This window comes from Fringilla coelebs, assembly GCF_963513975.1.
Source record: "Fringilla coelebs genome assembly, chromosome: 3".
Taxonomy (NCBI): Eukaryota; Metazoa; Chordata; class Aves; order Passeriformes; family Fringillidae; genus Fringilla; species Fringilla coelebs.
Genome location: NC_140030.1, coordinates 20,331,383 through 20,356,526, shown reverse-complemented (window position 1 = coordinate 20,356,526; position 25,144 = coordinate 20,331,383). Strand labels below are relative to the sequence as shown.

The following is a 25,144-nucleotide window of genomic DNA, read 5'->3' as shown; positions in this document are numbered from 1 at the left end:
CTTCACAGGAAATTTTAATGCCAACCTTAGAAAATGGTCTGAACAATACCACCTGCTAAGATACCACTGTAAGTGTAAATACTGTGTGTATACATTTATTGGTTACACTGAAATGCCTGAAGGATGTTTGCCCCAAATACCATATTGAAAAGGAAGACTATTATCAGGCCCCAACCAAACATGTTAAAGTGGAAGACAACCATCAGCTTAATTCAACATCTATAGATGAGCCGCCTTCTTGCAAAAAAGGCAAACTGTATCCTAAGCTGCATTAGGCAAAGCACTGACAACAGATCAAGGGAGGTGATCTCCTTTACTCTGCACTGGCATGGCCACACCTGGAGTGCAGTGCAGTTCTGAGCTTCTCAGTACAAGAGAAACATGGACATGCAGGAGACAATCCAACAAAGGGCCATATGGAAGCTGCCATTGGAGCATCTCTCCTATGCAGAAAGGCTGAGAGAGCCCAGGGAAGAAAAGGCTTATTGGTGTCTAAAGATATCTGAAGGGACAGTAAAAACAGGGGGGAGCCAGGCTCTTGCCAGTGATGCCCAGAGACATGGGCAATGGACATGTACTGAAACACAGGAAGTGCTGAACATCAGGAAACACTTTTTTACCCTAAGGGTGACTGAACAGATTTCCTAGAGTGCTGATGGAGCTTTCATCCTTGGAGGTATTCAAAAGTTATGGACCCAATCCTGCTTGAGCAAGGGGGTTGGACCAGATGATATCTAGAGGCCTTTTTCAACCTCATCCATTCTGCAATTTGTGAAAAACTTCAAAGAGACTTTCGAAATAAAGTTACCTGAAAGTATAAAAGCAGCATGAAAATTTGTAATTGTAGGGAGTTTGGACTGGAACAGCTGTAATCAAAACCCAAATTGATACTAATGGAACTCCCACTGTCAGCATCATCTGACGGTCAGGCCAGACAGAGCAGACTTCTTAACAGACACTGACTAGCCTGTATCCAGTTAGGGGAGTGACAGCATGGAGCACACCTAGCAGGGACCCCCATCTCTCTGAGAATGTGACCTTCTGGTAGGGCCTTCTTGTCAACATATGGATCAGTGTGTTTTAAGGAGCTGCACTGGCACACAAACAAATCAGTTTAGCCTAGGACTGACAGAGCAACTCTTAGATCAGAGTTTAGTAAAATGAAGGGCTAAAGAGAAAGATTTATTGGTGGATGAGCAATATGAGAAATGAGATGAGGCAGTAAATGAGTAAGTATAATCTTGCAGGTATGTCAGCATTTGCTGTGTTCCTCAACTGACAGAGCTAGATGTAAAAACTAAAAGATAACACCGGCTCCTTGGAGGTCAAGTGAAGGATGGAGAAGAGAAAAAAAATTATCTTACGGCTTATTCTGACCCATGTGAGTAACTGCATTACAGTCAAAGCCACCTTTAAGGGAAGAACTAAACTCATGGTATGGAATCCAGAAAGTAACAGCTGTTCAGCTTCTGCACTCGCTGTTTCTAGAGGTCTTACAGTCCCTTCCTCCTTTATAATGCCTTCAATAAACCTTGAAATGAAGGGTGGATCTGTCAGGCAGTGCTTTTAGGTCTGTTTGAGCTCAACAAGCCTGAAGGTTTATTGAGTTTTATTTCAGGTAGGATTTGGGTAGGGACCCAGAGAGATACATTTTATGCTGGATGCAGAATATTATACATTAGAATATGAAAGGCAAGGGGTTGGCAAAGGAAATGCCATGCAGTAAATTCTGAAGGCATCAGGGTAACTACTAATGACAAGGATAGCTTTCTGAAGGAGTGTTAGGGTTTATGACAGGAGAAACTAAAGATCTAAATTTCTGACTTGAGAAAAGCAGCAGCATTGGGCCCTGATGATGACTAAAGGCAGGCAGAGAAATGCTTAAAGTTCAACTTTGAAGTAGGCAGGTGAACCACTAAGTTAAATCTGTGATACTAACAAGATTGAGATGAAAGCTAGATCTGTCAGACGGTGCTTTAGGTTCTGTCTGAGCTCAAAGACATACTTAACATGAGAGCTAGTGGGGGAATGTAAAAGATGGACAAAATGATAGGGCAGGAAATTAGCTTTGAAGCAAGAACTGAATCTAGATGAGAGCAAAGAAATATTGAATTTGCAAAGGTCAAAGAGAAGGATGTTGCAACAATTGAATCATAACAGGACAAAAGCACGGACAATAGGAGACAGAAAGAAAAGGCTGCATCTTTAAAGTGGTACCCAGAGAACATCTATAGGTCTCATTGCTCCTATAGTAAAAGTGAGAACTTCTAAAGAAATTCAAGCTGAAGAACACATGAGCTCTGCAGTGATCGACAAGATGAAGTTTAAGATTCTGTTTTACAATTTTTATCTTGAATTCTTAATTAGTTAACAAAAGAATATCTGAGTAAAGGAGAAATAGAAATTGTTCTTTGCAGAAAATATTATCTAAGAAATTAAAAGCAACAAAGAACAGGTAGCTGGGAAAACTTAGCAGAAAAATAGAGGGCTGAATAAGGAAGACTTCTCAGTGAGACACCCAAAATATAAATGTAAAGGTGATTACAGACATAGCCCAGCAAGAGAATTCAGGAATTTCAAATATTACCAAAGAAAACAGAAGATGAATATTAATCTAACAGGTTACCTACAGAAGGATGGAATGCAATTTCTAATATGCGGTTGTACACAGGTCAGCAGAGACTTGGAAGTAACAGTTACATTTATGTCAGTGAATGGCTCCTTTCCATGTTTATTGAACTTTATGTCTCCAAAGCAGAGTCCAGGTTCCAGTGCCCAATCACATTGGCATTATTGATGCTGATAAATTAGCAAAGACTAATTTATCAGCATAGATAGAGACAATGGCTTGAACGGGGAGCAAGAGAAACTCTTTTAAAGAAGGTAAAGCACACTACTGAAGAACTCCAAACAAGAAAAAAGATTAGACAACAGCAATATGATCAGCCTTGGACTTCATAAGATAAAGGATGAGATGATAATACTGTGAAGAGATATTGTGAGCTGGAGGGTTAAAAAGAAGCAACTAGATCAGATAGATACCTGGGACAGAGAGAGAGGGGAGATAAAACAATGAGAATCATCTGCACCTGTGAAAGCTCTCAAGTTTCGAGAAGATATGAACTGAGTAAAACCATCAGTATCCTCCTGAAAGATAACCAGTATGAACTGGTAAACGGGGACAGACACTGGCTAGGACCTGAAGCATGGTCTAGTAATGCAAGGCCTCCATACAGGTGAGACAGGCAGCTCATAACTGAATGAAGCACATTCTCTCAGACCTAGGTCAGAGTCTGGTATGTTTCCAGACAATAAACTGCCTTTTTTGCCACTTCTCTTTTTACCCCATTAGTCATCTGGGAAGATTATTTCACAGCTGTATTCCCCTGGTTGCTAAGATAACTTTCTTAATGTCTAGCTCCAAGTAATTCAGTACTGGCATACTTTTTTTTTGTTCAACACTGGCCTTTGGTTTAAACCTTTCTTGACAATTATATATTTGACTTATGCTTTTATAGTCAAACCCCATTTTTTCACACCTTCAGATTGTTACACTAAAAATAAGATAGGTACCACATCTCAGGGACTCCTTACTCCATTCATTCACTCATTGAACTTCTTCTCCTCATCTCTTCAGATTAACCTATTTCTTCTTGGAAATGAAGAAACAGAATATTCTCATAAGGCAAAAGGTCTGTAGTAACTGACCTTTCATATTACCATTAAACAACGAATTGTTTAAATGGAAGGGTGAAGGAACAGAAGGAACAGAGAACTTACTTTGTGGAGATAATGTATTTATATATGAATGTGAAAATTGTAATTAAAAAAAATTGTGATGAATCAGCACATGGGACTGTCAGAACAGTTTTTTTCTAATGAGGACATAACCATGAATGAAGAAATCAGCAAATGAAAAATGGAAGGGAAAGGAGAACAGAGAACACTGGAGGAACTGGAAGCCACAAAAAGGTGAAGTACAAGAACAGGAGAAGTATTAGTGATGTAGCAGAGCCACTCTTGTAGCTGAAGGCTGAGCTAAGAGTAAAATATGTGATAAAGCTAGACAACACAGAGCTAGACAACACAGAGCTAGACAACACAGAGACAAATCCATTGAGAAGAATCTTAATGAAGTTACAGAAACTAAAAGCAAAGATCAAGAAATTAAGGGAATGTGTACATAATTTAAAGAAACTTAAATATATCTAGAGAGAGATTTTGAAAATTAGTGGATGTATTCCATACCCCAGTACTCTAAACCTGGAGTCAAATTAGAACTCAACATAATATAGTACTGAATATAGATAATACTCACTAGTTTAACAATCATCAATCAAACAAAAAGTCATTGGTTCCATAAACTGCTTAAATATTAGTGGGTTTTCAAAGGAGAGAAGTCTATTTGTACAATAATGGAACCTATTTTTAAGGTCACAAATAGGTAAAAAAACCAAAAAAACCCAAAAAAAGCAGTTAGCAAACAGAAGAATAGAGGGATGCAAAGTTAAGAGGGAAGATAAAGATGTCTTTGTGATTAGTGCCTTGATCTGTTCCCTGGCCATAAGAAATACTAGTACATGAAGTAAATGGTACTATTCAAATCTGTTTCAAAGAGACCAAGGAAACAAGCCTAAAACTGACCTGTCAATATTAATTCAGAAAATACTTAAGAACAGCATTAATCAGGCTGAAGTCAAAGCATTAAATATGTACCAGACCAGTGATACAGAGAGAGAAACTGGCCGGCGTGTCGTCTGATACAACGCTAATTCTGTGTCGCTCCTTTCGCCAAAGAGGTGTGAGGCTGAAACTACCAAAGCCTCAGTGACACAGTGCCTTTTTCAAGAATGAGACAAATCCAACATCTTGGCTGCATATGATCAGTCACACTGGGGAGTATCTACCTTTACTGTATCTAAACTTACCCCCTTGGTTTTCTTTATATTTGAAGTCTAACTCTGAACTATTATGTAGAAGAGCAGCTAAAAAAGAGATTTGATTTCTTGGGTGAATTGCATCAGGGACAGTAAAAGAAACATTGGAAGGGAAGTGAGAAGGAGGTGGGGCAGAAAGATGTAAGGCTTAGTGTTGGGTTTTTAAGGAAACCACTAATTATCCTGACATACCTGTTTCCTGAAAGCTTTTCAGTCTTTTAATGCTAAGGATCACACACCTTATTGTCACTATTGCATTTTGTAATTGCTTTTAAAAATTTTAAAACAGGAAAGAATACTGGTTTTAAATTCAAAATGTGTGAATTACAGTAGTCATGATCATAATAAATCTGAGAAGTTGCACTCTGAGTTATAACGAAGAAAAAATTGAAGACACTTTGTTGATATTCTAAAATCAATCTACATCTGTTGATAATCTGTAAGCAGAGTTGTGTCAGTATCTGAAAGAATACATGCATGCAACTGAACTTCTTAGAAACAAAGCAGTGGAAACAATTTCATTAATGTTATGACAGTCAAATTTTCAGAATAACTCTGAAAACACTGAAAAAGATACTCTCATATGTAAAGAAATAAAGATTAAAAAGTACAGAATTGTACATTTATTACTATATGCACATATAAAAAAATTAATTTCTTTTACAACTAATTTTTCCACTCATGACTTTAGAAAGCAATCAAAATGATAAAAACTTAACTGAAATTAGTATTCTGTTATTTAAATAGAAAATACATAGTTTGCAATGGGTGTGACTACCATTTTGAATAGCTTCTCAAATTTAAAAACCTCTTGCATATATTACAGAATACTTTTATGAAAAAGGCCTGGGTCATTTACTTCCTGCAATGTAAAAAGAGAAAGAAAAATTCCAAAATCATGAAATATTTAAACAGCACTACCTCAAAATGTCCCCTTTATGACCACATACAATGATGAGAACATGACAAAGGCAGTATCTCATTCCATATGATGTTTCGAAAATTGGCATCCTGGAGATTAAGACATCATGAAGTATAGTTCACTGAATACGTATACTTTTTACTATTTTATGGTTGAAGAAGTTTAATGCAAATAATAGTACATGTTCTGATTATGTCTGAATTTCAAGGCTTTACCATGTGTAAGTGGTTTCTAAGAAATTTAGGTAACATCAGCTTTGGCTCAAAGTTGCAGCTCAGAGCCACAAAGGTGATATTGAATTCACGTTCACAGGTAGAATGCACAAAAGTTAAGTCAAATTACTGTGTTATCTAAGTTACAATGTCATGATAAGCAGAAATAAAACATATTACAATGTTGAGATTCACTTATTGGGCCCTTATTGGGCAATGTCCATTCTCAGGCTTTACCATTCACTACATCTAAAGGCCTGAATAGGCTTAAAAGAGCAGCATCTTGGGAAAGTGGCAAATGATCTGTTTAAAAACTTATGAAGGAAATGAAGGAAAGTCAGAGAAAGGATGAAAGAAAGTGCCATATGAATTACTACACAGAGAATAAGAGGTCAGTAAATTAAAAGATTTTATGGCTTTTTTCTATTGTAAAAAGATAAAACAGCAGCCAGAGGGGACTGGGGAAAATGGACTAAAGCAGAACCATATAGTGTATTATACACGGTGACCCTGCAGAAATTAACTTTTCACTCCTATATGGCAACAAAATATTATGCATTCTAATGGCTACTTAGAAAAAGTCTTCAAGCAACTCCCATTTAGAAAGAAAAATAGTAGCCTAACTGTATCCCAAATACTAAAAGTCATGAAAATAATTTCAGTTCTTGAATCACACCAATATACAGATGAGCTCACCCAATGTGCTCATTTTCCATATTCTTAGCTTTCACCTCTCAGCTTTTAGCTTAAGGAAAAAAGGGGTTTATTTCAGCTTCTAGAGCAGAACAGATGTATACTTACTTATGAATTTAATTTTAGTTGTTTCTGGACAAATAACAAATCAAGTGTTTGTTCAACCAAGCCTTAAAAGTGAAATCTCAAATGTCCTATTCACATTAAACTACTAATTTCCTTAATGGGCTTTTTAATTTTGTTTTTTAAATGTAGACTCACCTCAAAAAACCCTCTGCAGATACAAAACAACAACCTCAGATCTCACTGAACAGATGTTTGGGAAGGACTAAATATGCACAGTAGATTTGACATTTTATATCTACAGGTACTAATCTGCTATAATCAGATATATTCTGTACAGATACTTGAAGTATGTCATATGTCACCATTGATCCAAATAATCTCCAATAATGCTCATCTGATCAAAAGTCAGGAGACATGATATTCAGCAAATCACTCTCAGAACAAATAATATCTTGCTTAGCTGTTTCTTTACCAATAATTCTGGCCTGTTTGGGGCAAGTAAACAAAATCACCTGTTTTTTTCTACTTTCTGATTAAAAACTAAAGACACTCAATTATTTAAATTCAATATTGAAGCCTGCAAACAATCAGTTCTTCATGACTAAGAAAATGAGGGTGGACTTTTTGCATTAAGTGAGCTTCACTGTCACTGGGGTAAAACCACTCTTTAAATGCCCCACAAATGCCTATTTGTGCCCAGTTAACAAATCTGGTCTGAGGAGGGATAAGAGGCAAAAGTTGCATTATTCTATTCTACATTCACTTATGGACAAAGAACTGTTTTATACCTAGAACACCTGAAGGCTGTTTTCTTACAGCAGCTATGGATTTAAGGTAATTTCAAAATCAAAGAATGGCTTGGCTTGGAAGGGACCTGAAATCCAGATAAATGGCATCTGTAACTCTTCTCTTGTTCACTCCATCACACTCACTCCATCATGGAAGTTGATTGAGTTGGTCAGGCAGGACTTGCCTCTGGTGAAGCTGTGCTGGCAGTCCCAAATCACCCCCTGACTTTCTGTACTTTAGTATATAGCTTGTAGGAGGACCTGTTCCATGACTTTCCCAGGCACGGAGGTGAAGGTTGACAGGTGTGTAGTTCCTGGAGCCCTCCTTTCCACCTTTTTTAAAGAGGTGTACAATGTTTTCCTTTTTTCCAGTTACTTAGAAAATGTATTCAAGGTACATTGATAATATCAAGGAAGGCCTGTATCATTCCAGGAACTACTCTCTTAAATATGTTTCAATACTAAATGTACACCCAAGTTCTTGAAGGGAAAGCAAAACCAGATGTTAAGCCCTCTTCTACTTCCATGAGGACTGCCTCAGCAAACCCTATTTTTTGATTTAGCTGCAGTACTAGATATTATGCATTACTTTAACTGAGTACTTTGTCCAGGTTTCCAGTATTACAAAGCCCTCCAGTTGATTTTCAGAATAACTTAATAACTACATTCTCCATTAACAAAGGAATGGTGGCTGAAAAAAACTATTCAAGGCAAAGTTAGCCACAGAAGTTCCAAATAAGGTACAAGACCCTCAACTTTGCAGCAAAGCCTCAACAGATAAAAAGTTCAACATCACCTGCAAATCTCTATGCACGGAATGAAGATATTATACACACACTTTTGTAAGAGACTTACAAAACCCAGGAGAAGACTTATGTATTTTTGATCTCTTCTATATAAGCTAGAAATGGATAATTTCAAAACAGATTCTGTATTACCAACTTGAGTTGTTACCGAACAGTCATGTCTAGCAAACAAAACTGGTGATTGAAACAGACCTGACTATATTTAAAGTTTAAGTCACTGTGCAAATTTAGCTCATTCAGTATGAAACATATTTCGCTGGTTTTGAGTTTCTGGCCTACTGGGGAACATGCTGGCTCATCATCTTCATCTGCTGATGGAATGCTTTCTATCTTTGTTTCAGCACACTCAGCTTTTGCATTAAGGAAGTGCATTTTTTGTTAAGCATCTGTGGATGTATTTGATATTTAGGATATAAAAACCCCCCTACCTCCTGCTCCAAGAATCAATTCCATAGCAGTACTTTTGCTGATTACTTTTTGGATTTTTCTGACATTTCAAAAAACAATAAGATTTTCATTCAAAGTGAAAAGGTCAAATGAACCATATCAATGTCAAGGGCTTTACTGTGCTCAACACAACATTAATGCAAATAATGCCTGTGCTGAAACCATACTGCAAAAGCTGAGATGCAATCCTAAGCATAGCCTTCATATTCTGAAAAGCAAAGTACAGTCACAAGAACTGAGCTCTGTTTTATTCAAGTCAAACTGATTATTTAGGAATGATCTGGGACTCTTTTATATTGACAAGCTTCTCCATGTTTCCTCTACATATACCAAGTTACTATCTCAATCTCAATCCACTGTCTCTGCATTTTGTTTCTCAAATCTCTGTACGGCCAGCTTCAAAATTTCTGCCAAGGGTATTATTGGCACATAACCTGGTTCACTTGATAGTAGTCTTAGCTTTTACAAAGGTCTGGGAAACAATCTACAGCCTCTAGAAAAAAACTAAAGAGTAGTAAATGCAACAACTATATACAGCTATACAGTTTCTGCCAGTTGCTTGAACTATTTTTTTTTTTTTTATTTTTTATTTTTTATTTTTTTGCTTTACATGGAGATATACTTCTCTGCGCTGGCTAGAACAATGGTTAAAACAACAAAATCAAAGAGTATCTCATATGGAAACATACTAAATAATAATACTGTACAAGGCCTCATTTGAAGGTCTGTTCACAATCCTTATCATCAGCGTTTAAAACTGGTTGAAAACAAAGCAGAGCAAGAATAGAAAGCTGAAAGCATGAAAATGAGCTTCATAGAATAAAACAAATTAAAGATGTTACTACTACCATGCAAAGGAATGAGACAGAAAAGTAATTTTGCTAGAGAACTAGAAAGCATGAGAAAAAGAATAATTAATCTTGATAAGAAAAAATATAGATGAAAACAAGAAGGAGTTTCAAGTCATTGTGAAAGATTCAGGAACTGCTTTCTGTAAAGGCAGCAAGTGAGTATCTCCTGTTTTAATACAAAGTCTAGCACTTTCATGATAACATTTATATTATATGAACACCTGCAATATATAGAAAACTCTTGTTAACTTTAGCTGCACTAAGGGACATAGGGGCTGTTGAAATCAATGCTGGGATTTCTTCTTGCCACAATTACTAATTCTCATTGCTTTTATGTTCCTTCAGCAGCAGTACAGCCATTATTAATTCTACCTACACCACAGGCTTCATCAACTTATCATTTCAAAAGGTATTCAATCAATGTTCCCTTCCTGTGCCAAATGGTGACTCAAGCAATTGTACTTACACATACAGTGTCCCATGGAACAATGCTGTAATCATTTGACCAGTTTAAACTGGTAGGCAAAAGGCAGATAGCCCTACTCATTACAGAACAGCTTCAGCAAGGGCTAGAAATGGCACAGAACCATAAACTAGAGCCTAATCTGCAATCTGCAACATCCACCATCACATGGATGAAGCATCTTGGACAGCCATTATCACTCATGGTGTGCTGATATTACACTTCCCAGCTAAGCACAACCAAACTTTGCAGAATACTCATTACATCAGCCTAGTCAATGATGATAAAGTTCTTGAAATGAAAAAGCAAACAGTACCACAATTTTCAGTTTAAATTTAAGAGTGGCAATAACAGTATTCTTCATTACATATGCTTTTAAGTCAAGTGAGATATTGGCTGTATAGATGCTTTTCAAAAAGAAAAAACTAACAGTAATCACATCCCTTGTTCAAGCATGAGGAAATTCAGGCTTGCAGATGGGATTCAACCACTGGCTCAAATTTGTCCAATGTACAATGTATGTGAAGGCAGATTTTTCACTCAACAGTATCTCCAAACTTACTCTGCTGTCTCAACCTCAGATTCTGTCTCATCCTTCTGTAGATGCTGACAAAAGGCAGAAATGTCATGAGAAGAGAAGACACAGTCTAAACCTCATGGCAGAGACCAATACTGGAAATTGTGGACCAGGGTAAGTTTTCCCATTATATTTTTCCTTACAGAGGAGTTTTCTATTTTCCTATTTTTAATCCTCTTTTGACACCTTCCTTGCCACATAGCAAAAGAGTTGCTAAAAACATGCAACACTGAGAGAAAAGGGGGAAGAGGGGTGCAAGTCTCACTGTGTATGAAAAAATTAACACTTCCTTTCCACAAGAGTAGAGGTCACTTCTAGCTAAGCTGCTTCAAGAAAAAACAACTGGAAAAAGAATATTTGAAGGTTACCTAATATGGCAAAAGAATTGTTCATGAGAAAGACAAACCAAATTAAATATAATCAGAGAAGTCTCCATGCAAACCTTGCCAGACCTCTCCATAAAAAGGAAAGAAGTTTCTTGAAACCTTGTCTTTTTGTAGAAGTGAAAAGCATTATTACACCATTTCTAGAACAGTTATTTGGCATACTAGTTAAGCTTATATTAGTGTCTGCTTTATTTTTTTTTCCATGGACTCCTTATTCAGGGATGGACTGTTTCCACAAAAGGTGAATGACCTTCTTGGTTCAATCAGAAATATCTAGCTGGCTGATATGCCTGATGTAACACTGAACCAGCACAGTGAAGGTAGATGCAGGACTCCAGGTCCCTCCATGACAGAGAATATATCGCATTCCGGGGAACCATGATTTTACTGCTCATGGGAAAATACATTTGAAGTGGGTGTTCCATCAGGGTGAAAAATAATAATTTCCCAGAGAACAGAAAGTCTTCCCTTAGCATTTAGTAATAAAGTAGATGTTCTCGTCCCTGCCAGGAGGATGGCTCTGTAAAGCATCAGTCCAAAGACCTGCATCTCTTCTAACAGTGTTAGCTTTTCTCTCAAGTCAGTAAAGCACAGGGCATTTCAGCCCACTCTGGAGAGAAATTCTGTATATCTATCACTTCCTTGAGCTAGTCAAAACTTCTGGTTGGCTTCAAGTACTATAAATGAAGCAGAAGCTCCCATACTCCCAAAGGCTTTTCTAGATAATAGACAGGAAAGCAATTTAAGCTTGCTTTAGTCCTACTGCTTGAACAACACAGAAGAAAATACTATCTAAAGCAATACACAGCTTTGAAACAACATTTAAAGCTTGTATTCCAGATGCTAAAGCATTAATCTGTATGCGTTACAATGCCTTCAGAAAAGACTTCAATCTATACTGTTTAACATTTATGTGCTCCTGTGAACAATTTCATATTTTAATTCTGTGAATCAAAATTATCACCTTAGTGGTGCCTTACACTTAAAAAAATACACATAGATTGCACGGAATTTTTTCCGTGCTTTAGCTCTAATTTCACAATTTTTATTTCAAACCATTAAAAAATGCCAGGAAGAAAATATTGTTACCCATGCCAGAGTAGCTGGTTCATACTTAGCACAACAGCTCGCTGCCCACGCATGCACACATACATCAAAAAGACCCCAATTTCATTCCAGCATGTCTGACCTCAATCTCTCTGTGTCTTGTTGTATTTTGAGTTAGCAGATTATATGCATCAAGTTATTTGTTTCAGTATGACCAGTGAAGGCCTGCATGCTGCATATTTTCCTCTCAGCTTGCCACAATATAAACCATAAGCAGCTTGATTATCTGACTTATCACATTCATGATAGTAATAGTACAATCCTAGTAAAAGTGAATCAGGGATAAAAATAGTCTCTAAAATAATTTCCTGGGATTTCCTGGGTTTCGTTAGTATTAAGACAGAGCTCATAATAGCAAGAAAATTAATACTGTGGGGGACCACCAGATGGATTTTTCTAGTAACTAAATATAAACATGTCACAAGTCTTGCCACGAATAACACAAAAATAGACCAAGCTCAGCTAAAACTCTTAAAACAAAACAAAAACACCCATACTTTAGTTTACCAAATTAGTAGACAATATTATGAAGGATTATGGCAGAAATATTATATGTCTCACTTTGTAAAATTTTTCTAAAACAAATACCTATTTGTCTCACTGAGCTTATTGATTTTATAGTTTATAATCTGCTAAGAGTTTCTCATCAAATTATAGCATTGAAGGAACAGATTACTGCACAGCTTAATGAGGGCTCTTCCTTACTATAGTTCTACTTGATCCTTCAGCAAATATCTTCCTTTCTTGGAAAACGAGTAATTCATAAACTGAAGAAAAAAAGTGGCTTTTTTTCCAGTTTCATTTTTTTCCACATAAACAGCACATATCCACATCATCTAAAGGAGTATGTACACATCTGATTTTATCATGTTTTCATGGATGATTTAATTTCCAGTTTCAAAGCAAAATGCATTTTTCCCTTCACTGTGAACCACAGTCTTCCTCCATCCTTAAAAACAAGAGGTTCTAGACTCCTTCTCCATTCCAGGTCTATGCAGATACCAAATACAAAAAAACCCCAACATTTTATAATATTAACTAAAAGTTAAAAGCTTTTAATTCAATTTTACTACAGTTCAAGTTGGCAAAAGAAACTTCAGAATGATGAAACCATTTTAAATCATCTTGATCCAGAACAGACAGAAAGAAGCACATAATGAAATATTGACAATATCCTAGAAAAGGAGACCTGACTTTGCTTTCTAATAACAAAGGAAAAGCAAAAATTCAGGTATTACACTGAGACCACAGAGATAGCTGATTTTGTTTGTTTGAAAACTCATGAAATATTTTTACTTTCCTGTTGTGGTGCTTAGTCTTAATTGAAAAAAAAAATGCCCAAGCCAAAAGTCACTCATCAAGAGGAGATTTGGGCACACTTACATTTCTCTTGTAGCACAGCTGTCAGACTTTTTTATCAGTGGGCATATCTAAACATGGAACTGCACAGTGAATACAAATAGTTGCATGTAAGATTTCCAGTTAAATCTGAGTTGCTCCAAAATAGTACTGGTTTTGTTAAACCTAAGTTGAGAAATACATATATAAAGAAATAAAGTGATTGCTTCAATACATATTTACCAAAGCAAGCCTATTTTAAAGTTGCAAGAACATGAGTGATGCTCTCTTTCAGCAGTTCTAAGTAAAAATTCCATTTTTTTCATTATACTGTGTTAAAAAAGCTCAGCACCACACATAAGTAGAGGTACTAATTTATGCAGAGGCTGCTAGCATGGTGACCATGTTCCAGCTTATATTTTCTTTTCCAAGTTTGATCAATATTATCCTAGAGAGTAGTACCTTTCAAAATAACAAGATAACAAGTCAGATGTAAACTGAACTGCAGAATAGGTATGAAAGTAAAATAAATGAAACAGGAGGTAAAATCACAAGCAAAAAAAAAAAAAAAAAAAGCTTTTTACCTCAAAAGAGGTCTATGAATTCTTAGTGCATATAATTAGGTTGGCTCAGTTAAAACATTTGTAACTGGCCTCAAAAAAATCCATAACGTACTAACAAAGGCAAATTTACATACAGACCCTCAATTTGCCTTGACAAAATACACTTCAGGAGGCATGAAAATCTGTCTTGGAATTCTCTTGGGAAGCAGATTTTCATAGATCTACTGGACCATCTGGCATTCATAGATTACCAAAAGAAGTACTGAGATCATCTCTGAAATTACAGAGAAGTGGGCCAGGCCTGATTCCTGGAGAACTGTAACCATGAAAAGCAGCAGCTCTGATGTATTTAGTTAACACTTACTGAATTTACCACCTCAGGGTACCACCTAATCAAAAAAGGTTGATGTTGCCTCAATTGTTTTAAACATAGATAAGAAACACTCAAGAAAGTTTAAATAAATAAATAAATAAATAATAGAAAATATGACTGGAGTTTAGTGCAAATTCATTAGAGTTTTTAGGAGCCCAAATCATACTGATCTCAGTGAGTTCACAGCTCAGAATCTGGTATTTGTATTATAACTTAAAATTTGAGAGGAAATAGAAAATGACTTTTGACAAAGAGCTCATCAATCTGTTTGGCAATCAAAAGAAAGATGAAGGAAGACCAAAAAGTGATTTGATTACAACACAAGTGTCTCAAAGAGAACAAGAGGGGAACAAAAAAAAAAAGCTCCTCTGCGTAGCAAAGGGCTCTTTAATATAGTGAAGAAAGCCACAACAAATATTGTCTAAAAGCTGCAGACAAATTTATGTAGGAAGGCATGAATTTTTAATACTGAGGTTGACAAATCACACAAATCATCATGGAAGGAAGAAGGGGTTTTTTTTAGCTTCTTAAAAACAGTGACAATTTTCTCATCTGCCTCCATAGCCTCATCAGTAAGTTTGATATAGCTTCTTAAAAACAATTTTCTCATCTGCCTCCATATCCTCATCAGTAGGTTTGACATAGCACTTTCATATGCTAGAATATAAATATATGCCTATTGGGACAATAGCAATCTGTTAATATTTTATTTTATTTTCAAAGTGAAAGGTTTCTGCTGAAAAAAAATGAGTCAAAATTCATATTTTGGGGCTTTAGTTTTACTGTAATCAGGTTGGGGTGTGTTGATTTTATGCACAAGAGTTTAAAAGTTCAATGGCTGCAGATAATTTACTGCATTCAAAAATCCAAAGAAGAAGGCAAGTATTTTTCTCAAGATAAAATTTAAAAATATTTAGTTTAGAAATTCTAGAAGGTAAGGAAGACAGTGTTTCTGAAAGCAATCTAAAAAAAAAATCCTTAAATATTCAGGCTTCACAGCCACAAGTTCCCATGGGTTTCCTGAGCAAATCACACGACCCCTTAAAAAAAGCAGACAGCATCATTACTTTCTCCAAATTATCATAAAATACTTACATTGTTATCAAAAGAACTGCTTTTGTGTTCAGTATGAGTATTTTGTCTGACAGTATTGTAAGAATTTAAACCCATGGTGAGATTTGATAATTGTGAAGAACAGTGAAAGCACACTGCTTGGAAGGAAGAAATTTCTTCCATTTCCATCCCCAGTCCTGTCTCAAGTGATTGTTTCAGCACCTTGCCAGTTTCAAGTGATTCTTTTCCAAACATATGAAACAATCCTTTTCTGATAAGCTGAGCTGAAGAAAAAGTAAAAAATATCTGACTTCTGATTTGAACAAACTGCCTCTTACTGATTCAGTTCTCACCAACATTCACCTCAATCCAAGCCAACTTCTATTAGCAGATCACTGCTCCTGCTGCTACCAGTTCAGCTGGGAAACCACATCACTGTAACATTTTTAGAATTGTATACTATTCAGCACACTGTTAGGAGGGTAGGCAGGAAGTAATCATTTAGCTACATTTTTGGTTACTTGCTGCTCCATGGCAGAAACCCCAAGCAGAAAAAACTACAAATCAAAACACTAATGAAAATTTAATACCTAGGATTAGATATTCCAGTGTGACAAACTATGAACCTAATGTATCTAAAAAATGGTCCTAATGAAATAAACTCCTGAGTCTACAATGTCCAAGTAGTCATTAAAGAATCATGGGTTGTTTGTATTACAAATGTGGTAAAGAAGTCCAAAGAATCATCCATCCAGAAAAAGAAAAGCTATGTTGTGGTAATAAATCTTGGAAGGGCCAGTAAACCCTTTTAGTAGACTTTGCAACAAAGAGGGGACAAGTAGAAAAATGAAATGCAAATGCCTAATTCCAGTAAAGGAGAAGGCATGAACTTTCATGCACATAAGCAAATCAAATTTCTTTATTTAATGAGTCTTCAGAAAAATGTCTACCAGTGTAGAAAATTCATAGTTCACTGAATCACAATAAATGTAGCAGCTGCTAGTTTGTTGTGGTTTTTTGTTGTGGTTGTTTTGGGGTTTTATTTCCCAGAATTGTAAAAGGTCTGTGCAATTTTTAACTGCATCTAAATAAAATGTGTGGTATTCCCAAGTTTCTGGAAACATTTAAAACACTACTGAAGCTCATTTTACAACTAAATGCATTACCTTAAGCATTATTCAGTTACATGAAAACAATCTTCTTGCAACTGAGTTCAAGCATCACGTTATCAGTTCAGAAAATAATGTTTTTAATTTATCGTTTTCTTGCATTTGAAAAAGGTTATATTACATTACTTATCTATATAATTCAAGTACACATAAAATAATTAAAAATGTTTCATCCACAAGTCTAGCTCTTCTTTCATCTAATGAGAAGAGTTAATGTTTCAACCTTTCTGCTACTTGTATAACTGCTGCAAAACCAAATGCTGGCAACACAATGCCAAGTTGCCCCTTCCCCAACCAAAGGGAAGTCCTTATTACTTGCAACCCACTTAAGCTTGTTGCTGAACATCAAAACCTACCTCCACCCCAGCCATTATACCTAACATGTAGCTTCCTAAAGATAAGATTCATTCACTCTTCTATTGCCTATCTATATGTAATTTTTAAACTAGGATGACAGAAAAAATTTTGAATATGTCTTTTACAGATCACTGTAGAAGAACATCTGCTGCAGCAACTACTCCTGCAATAAAGATTGACATGCATGTGCTATAGCTGCTAGGCAGCTCTGCTGAAATAATTAGGACTAAAAATAGGCAGAAACAGATCATTGACAGGAGATATGGCCTTATGGCTCTTTTTATTTCATTCCGAAGCATTAATACACTCTTTTGTGAAAGGGACTGTGACTCTTCACTTCAACCTTAATTGCCCTCTGCAAGAAGGAAAAAAGTTTTAGCCTTTAGAAACATAGAGTATTTCTGTGGATTCAGAAAGCATTTGAACTGTTACCTCTGGAAATGTAATCTGCAACAGAAAGCCAAATATACCATGACATCATTTAAACAAGATCCTACTGCCCCCATCCCCTGCATTCCTAAAGAAAAATTGGTATATTTTGAGAAACTGCTTGAAATCACCAGTAGCAGACTGAGTCTATACGTTGACTTCAAAGAATCTTGAAAGCCATTCAACAGATGGGTCTGGAATATTTTTACCTTGTCACTTGCACCTGAATAGAAGAATACTCTGTTCAAAATAGCAAATGAGTACGAGCTTTAAAAATCTGTTCTCAGTTGGCCAGGGCTTTGGAAAGACTGGGAAAGCTTAGTTTTAATGGCCAGAAGACCAGTTCTTCTCTCTTGGATGACAGCTATTGTGTACAGACCACTAGAGTCATCCTTCTTTTCCTTGTAGAAGTCTTATAATACAATAACAAATCTTGATTCTCAGGAAGTCTCTAATCTGCAGAAGTCATATTGACAGCTCAGCTTAAGATACTCCTATGTTGGCCCTTTTAACAGACACACATATCAAGAACACGTATGAAGAGAAGATATGAAAAAGAATGTAAAGACAAAGACACATAATTTATCATAATTTTTAGTTAAAAGCTCTAATTACACTTTGCCTGAAATAGACTTTTCATTGTGATCTATTATCAAACTCAATTTTAGCTCTATTTGCAGAAGTAAAAAAGAGGTATTTTGTTTAATATATTTTCAAGTGAGCATGCAATATATGAAAATATAAGTACATATTCAAATTATTTATATATAGGTAATATGGACTACAAATACTGCACAGTAAGATTCTCCTGTTAAGAGCTGAAAAGTGCTTTAAAAAGAAGAGAATCAATAGTAATATCTTTAGTGTAGCACAGAGTTATTTCAGTACAAAAACGTGAAGAAGCCATGTAAATTGGTGTTTATGCCAGCATAAGCAGGTATCATCTGTGGAAGCACTTTTAAAATTAAAACAGCAATTATAGTACATTGCATAAGGACTTGGACAGAAGCTTGTTATATCAGCTTCCTTTTTCATTTCAATTAGGTGGTAACATAAAACAATTTTACTACTCCAAGTGCATTTTTCAAGCTCACAGAATAAACCAAAAGAACTTGGGCTGCTCAGAAAAAAGAACAACATTGTTAGAATGTAAAGCCAGGGAATGAGATTAATAATTATGAAATATTTTCAGGAGATCATACAAGACCTGAATCTCTTTTTAACATATGGACAATAAAGAAAAATATCAATGGCCAGATATTTTTGCATATCTTTCAAATTACTTTTAGGACTTCTCAGATTCTATACTGTATTAATAAAAGAAGTGTAAGCTTAGTACTTACCCCCAGATGCATAATCATTGGGAAGTTCTGGATAAAGTTTGTTTGTGTTCTTTTTAGCTGAAAGAGAAAATAAAGTAGTGACTTATATGACATGCTAACATATATTGTTATATTTTGTATACTGCTCTTCTGATACAGTTCAATAGTTATGAAATAATTGCAGTTAACTAGGAACCAGTGCAGAAGAAAGAAATACAGATTTTGCCTCACATTCTTAACTGGAGAAGCATGTTAACAAGAGATGGTGCCCAGTAAAGCCTCACTTTGAATGAAAGCACTTTGTTAAGACAACCTGTAAAGAGCCAAAATTCTGCCTCTCCTGATCTACAGTAAAACCTCTAAGGATTAAAAGATAATGACAACCTAAAGAGAAACTATGGTTTATAGAAACCAGAAGTTTCTAGAACTTGGACTAGCAGTTTCTAGAACTATTATTTTTACTGAGGTTTCATTGTACTGTGAGGCTCCTATGTATCCTGTATCTATGAATATTTCCTTTGAATTACTACACGATTCTGCAACTATAAAAACAGTTTCTATAGCAAATCTGTCAGAGAGAAAAGGCTTGTTAATATAAAACAAAAAGCCAAATCCTTTAGTCTTTATCAGTCATGGCACTACATCAAAGTGTTTGTCCAAGGAAGAGTATTTAAAAAACATTTTTATAGAGGCAGCTGCTATAATAACTGCATAGTATTAATTAGCTTTAATGCTCTAATTTTATGAAGAGAACTAATTAGCCATTATCAAAAATTTTCACCTGGTGGTGTAGGTCTAACCGCGGGTTTTGGTGGCTCTGGTCTGGATGGTCTAGCAGGTCGGTCATTTACCTAAAGTACACAAATTTTTTAAAAACATAGCATCATATCTGAACAGAGATTGTGATTTCAGAGCCTAGAAGTACGTCAAGTTACATTGAAAAAAAATTAAAATTACTCTTTCTCCACTGAACTTGTAAGAATTCAAAAAGTGTACTAAACACTAGTGATATACACATGACACTGAAGTAAATCACCATGGGTTTAACAAAGCTTAAAGTAAATGCCTGTCTATCAGTAACATCAACATCTATAAGAAAATAACTTCTACAGTCCCAGTATTGCATTATAAATGTGATTGTTTGAGTGGAACACAGAAAAAGTAGGAAAACTAAGAGTATCCAATTTGCAATTAACTTCACTAAAAATACTTGATGAAACATTCCTAATCATCACCTCAGATTTGATAATGCACAATTACAAAACAAGGATGCACTTTATTATTCTGGAAGATGCAAAGCAAACCCAGCAACGTTCTTGCCCCCAAGAGCCTAGAAGGGAAATATTTGAACAAATATTCCACATGCAGTAACTGACATGTGCTATGCCTTCAGTCATCCAACAGAGAACTTAAAAATGACACATGAACATCAGCATTGATACTGACTAGGAACAACTTGGGAACAGGGAAAGTCTACATGGAAAGAAGCACACAAACCCTTCTTTGTTCCCTTACAGATTTTCCTGGATTATTTTTTTGCTCTTCATTTTCATACACTTCAGTGAAGGATGCTAGAGTTTCATAAAGATCATCTGCTTGAGCAGGAAAAGGCACGTCACCAAGCAGGATGGCACTAGCACGAATGTCCTGCCCATAAAACCTGATACAAAAAAAATAAAGATTGCAGGCATTTGATTATTATTACATTTCAACTTCTAGATAAATTCGTTTTGTGTAAATGCTCCCTATCTCCATCCCTAGCCCTGCATTTTTCCTACTAATCATGTACTGAAAAATGACACAACTATTTCAAAGCTGTAAATCTGGAAAACTGACTACAGCCCCCATTTTCTTGCACCACTTGGGTGGAGGAGGTAGGGAAGCTGTGATTGAAGTGGAGCCCAGCAAGATGGAAGGTGTGTGGGGAAAAAGTATTGCTTTCTAAATTTGTTCTTATTTCTCATTATCCTATTCTCTTATTTACTGAAAATAAACTAATTTTCCCTTGATGAGGTTGGAGGTTTTTGATGGAAATAGCAATTGGTAAGTGATCTCACTGCTTTTATCTCAACTTATGAGTTTATCATCATACTTTTTCTCCTCTCATTCTGTTGAGGAGGCGGAATGACAAAGCAACTGGGCTGGCATGTGGTGGCTAGCTAAGTTCAACTTGCCATAGATAAATAATCCCTAAACATTTAGCATCATCTCAGTATCCATTGCAAGATGTCTAAATTGAAGAAACCCTTGTCCCTCAAGAAATTCTAAACTAATATAGTATGTTTTCACAAAAACCACTTTTTCCAAAGTGAATGTGTCCTAGTTAATTCTGTCACTCTGCTTTCACTGAACCTTTTAGATATTAAGAGAGCTTACTTGCGATTTGTTTCTTTCCTTTCAATTAAACAGGTTCCTTCCAGAGATACGCCTGCAAACAGCCCTCGAGATTTGCAGTATGTATAGACAGCAGCAGAGCTTCTCAGGGCAACATCCCCTTCTAAGTTTCTGGAAGGAAAAGGTTTTGGTTGATATTCTTCAATACAGTTTTCTAGCATGAACAGCAATTATCTTTTTGTTTTAATCCTCCATTTCATTTTTACACTATTTTCAGAGAGAAGCACAGGAAAATATTGTCTCATATGAATGCTCCCCTTTAGGTCTCTGAGAGATTGGGCTGTTCATGGTTTATGACTCAATCAGGAGGCTCCAGGGTGATTTGCTGAGGCCAGGTTTACATCCTTTGAGGAGAGGCGAGTTTGGGTGTGCTGGGAGATTGACACAAGACAGAGGGGGAGGCTGCAAGCCAGGCTGATGAGGCAAATCCTGCAAGGTGGGATGGCACCATTTATCATGGCAATCGTTCTCCCTTACACAGCTCCCAACCCCTCACCCAGGGAAGGTCTGATGGGACATAACTGGCTCAATGCACTGACAAGAGAGGCAGCTATCATGTCTCAGAAGGGATCACAAACCATCAAAGATGCCAAAAGCACCCTCAGACTGATTTCTGAGGCTTTACACCAAAGGACTGAATGTGATGCAAAGGGCTGCAACCCATCAGAGCCTGTGGCAAGAGACAGTGTTAAAACTTCCCAACCAGGGGAGGTACCTGGGTGCTCCCAACCAGCCTGAACGTATCCATTGAACAGGCATCCATTGAACTCTAAGCCTTGTGGAGCCCTCACCACTGAGAAGAGTAGAAGAAGAGATCAACAGGATACTGTTGGGATCTACAGGGAGGTGATATTTTCTGTCACTTTTTCCCTCCCCTCTTCCTCTTTTTGTATTTTTTTTTCTCTCTCTCCCCCACTCACATTTACTGTTAAACAAAATCCATACTGTTGACTTCTGCATATGGTCTCACTTGCATCTTATTTGGGCAGAGGCATCTCTGTAATAATTTTAATAACTGGATCTTAACAGCCTCCTCTGAAAACTATTAAGGCACACTTTAATCACATTTTAAAATTATCTGATTATGCTTGGACTGGTGACTGACACTCTATTCAATATTTCCAAACCCTCTTACACTTTATGGTCAGCACAAACACTTCGAGTAAGGCCTTATTGAGCCTCAACAGATTTGGAAGATTACAGTATTTGTCCTTCACAGGATCACATAATATTTTAGGTTTAAAGACAGTCATCTCAAAATGGATACAACATCAAATTGAAAGAAGGTTGCTCTGGACTTTGTCCAGCCAGTTTTTGAAGAATTCTAAGGATATAATTCCACAGACACTCTGAGCAACCTCTTGCTGATAGAGCAACCTCTATCAGCACTCCATTTTAGTCATGTCAGATTACTTTTTCTCATATCCAGTCAGAACCTTCCTTGTTTTGATACATGACTACTACCTCTCATTGTTTTGCCATGCAGCCTGGTAAAGAACTGGGGTCTGTCTTCTTGATGATGCCCTGTTGGGAATGCAGCCTCAGAAGGCCTTCTCTCATCCAGGTTCAATAAGCTGAGCTCCCCCAGCCTCATCATTCACATGCTGCATTTACCTGCCCATTTAGGTGGTGGTTCACTGCACACATTCAGGTTTATAAACAACTTTCTGCAGGGCTAAAACTCAACACAATATTTTAGGCACAGTCTATGAAATGTCCAATAAAGGGGAACAATCATTTCTCATATCTACTGGTTGCAGTCCTGTCGATGCAAGCCCCTACACTGTTCATGGCCTTTTCTCTCAGGAATCAACTGCAGGCTTAGTCCCACTGCCCACCAGGACCCCAGCACCTTCTCTGTAGAGAAGCTGCTCAGCCTGATAAGGGGTTCATCCAACTAGGAGTGCAGAACTTTGCACCTGTCCTTGTTTAATTTCACGGAGTTTCATGTCGGAGCTTTACACTCTCTAGGTCCATTGCTCTGAACGGTGGCTCTGAAGGGTCTTGGCTGCAAACCCTGGTTTGGAGTCACCCACAAACTTAAAGAGGATATTTTGCAACTGCTCCTCTAGGTCACTGATAAAAACACCAAGCAGGAAAGGTCCTCAAAGAGTCTCCTGAGGAATTGTAAAGAAACCTGGCTTCAGACTTCAACATAAACCATTTACCACTGCTCTTCTGTGAGGATACAGTTCTTCACCTGTTTGCTTGTCTTCCCACCCTAACACCTATGTCCCAGCTTGGACACAGAGATGTTGCAGGACAGTGTACTGAATGGCTTTGTAGGGTAGATAATATTCACTGCCCTTCCCTGATCCACAGATCTCTCTCTCTCTTCTGTGCAATAAGTATCCAATAAGTCAGTATCAATTAGTATTTTGTTAGAAAAGATTAAAAACCAGCAGTAAAAACTTCATAATCATAAGAAGATTAGCCAAAAGGAGGCATTTATTCCATATATTCCATAAGCAGTGTCTGAGGTAGCTGGGCTTGGTTAGCCTGGAGAAGACTTGGGGCAAACCTAACAGCAGGCTTCAAATATCTAGGGAGAGGTAATCAAGAGTATGAAGCCAGGCTCTTAAAAGCAGCATATAGAGGAAGAATAAAATACTATTGACATAAACAGAATGAAGAAATACTTTGACTGGATGTAAGGCAGGAGAGCTGATCAGTAGAGCAGGTTGCCCAGAGAACCAAGCAGTCTCTTGCATTGTGGATTTTTAACTGGAAAAAAAGGCTGAGCAACCTGATCTGAAATTGTAACAGACCATGGTTTGAGCAGGAGGTTAGAGTAGCAGTCTTACAAGACTCATTTTCAAGTAAAATTATTCAGTGATTATTTCACCTCATCCTTCAAAGTAAACAGGCTTAACAACTTAACATCCTTCAAAGTAAACAGGTCTAAAAGCAATTATTTGGTATACTTTTCATTTACTGTTGGGCAGATGTGTGGTGACAGAAAGCACAAAACCATATGTTACTGAAAATCATAGCTCTACCAGGCACAGAAGCACCTGTGCTTTTCATTGAGCCTAGCCAAACAGTCTCCTGCAAAAAGAGAGCAAATCTTAGAACACTTTCCTTCCACCAATAAATTACTTAATCAAGAAAGAAGAAAAAAAAGAAAAAAAAAGTGATTGTCAAGAACAATATGGCCCAGTCAGCACACAGGTTGCCCAGGTTGTTCTGTAACATATTAAAAAAAAAGCCACATCAATGTAGCTATTAAAAATTATCTTCCATATATGCCTTATCAGGAAAACATATTACTCACCTCCCCAGAGGTCCAATTGCCACAGTAAGATTTCCTCCAAGGGTAAGATTTCCTCCTTTGGCAAAAGCTTCTACTGCTCTTTCATGATTCAGTATTATCACTAAGTCTGAGACCTATAAAATATCAAGTAAAAGTACTACACTTTTTAAGAAGAAAGAACAGCACAGGAGATGATCTTCCTTTCTTGTAAAGGATTATTTTCAAACAGCTTCCATGACAAAGTTGATTCTTTTTCTGCAAGGTATTTTGAATGAAAAATCCTTTCAACTACTGTTTTAATCAAATTTGATTGATTTTTTTCAAAATGCTGATATGGTCAGTATGTGAGAAACAAAAGCTATAAGAGAAACTCTATGTTAATTCAAAATTCCTAATTGACAATTTCTTATTTTCCAGGGCTTATACAATTATGAAGGCACATTTTCAAATGTGAATCATTTTGATCTTTCAATAGTTAAACTAATAAAGGCAAGACAGAACTTACTAAACAAAAATTCCTGTCCAAAGAATAAAAAGGAAAAAGGACACAGGTGCAATTGAGAAAACTTTATTTTCATGACAGGAGTTTTATATATCTCTGTGTGTGTGTATGAATTAGTAATTAACTTTTTAAGACT

General features: G+C 36.5%; 1 protein-coding gene across 2 annotated transcripts in view; it reads right to left on the bottom strand.

The window, feature by feature from the left end:
• Positions 1-25,144, bottom strand: part of SH3YL1 (SH3 and SYLF domain containing 1) — a 46,544-nt gene that overhangs the window by 4,945 nt on the left and 16,455 nt on the right. For both annotated transcript variants that reach the window (XM_084202145.1, XM_084202146.1), the window contains exons 5-9: positions 24,528-24,640; positions 21,236-21,364; positions 20,375-20,519; positions 19,641-19,710; positions 18,881-18,937 (exon numbers count right to left, since the gene is read on the bottom strand). In XM_084202145.1, the coding sequence (XP_084058271.1) occupies positions 18,881-18,937; positions 19,641-19,710; positions 20,375-20,519; positions 21,236-21,364; positions 24,528-24,640 (514 nt within the window). The remainder of the gene's footprint in view (positions 1-18,880; positions 18,938-19,640; positions 19,711-20,374; positions 20,520-21,235; positions 21,365-24,527; positions 24,641-25,144) is intronic.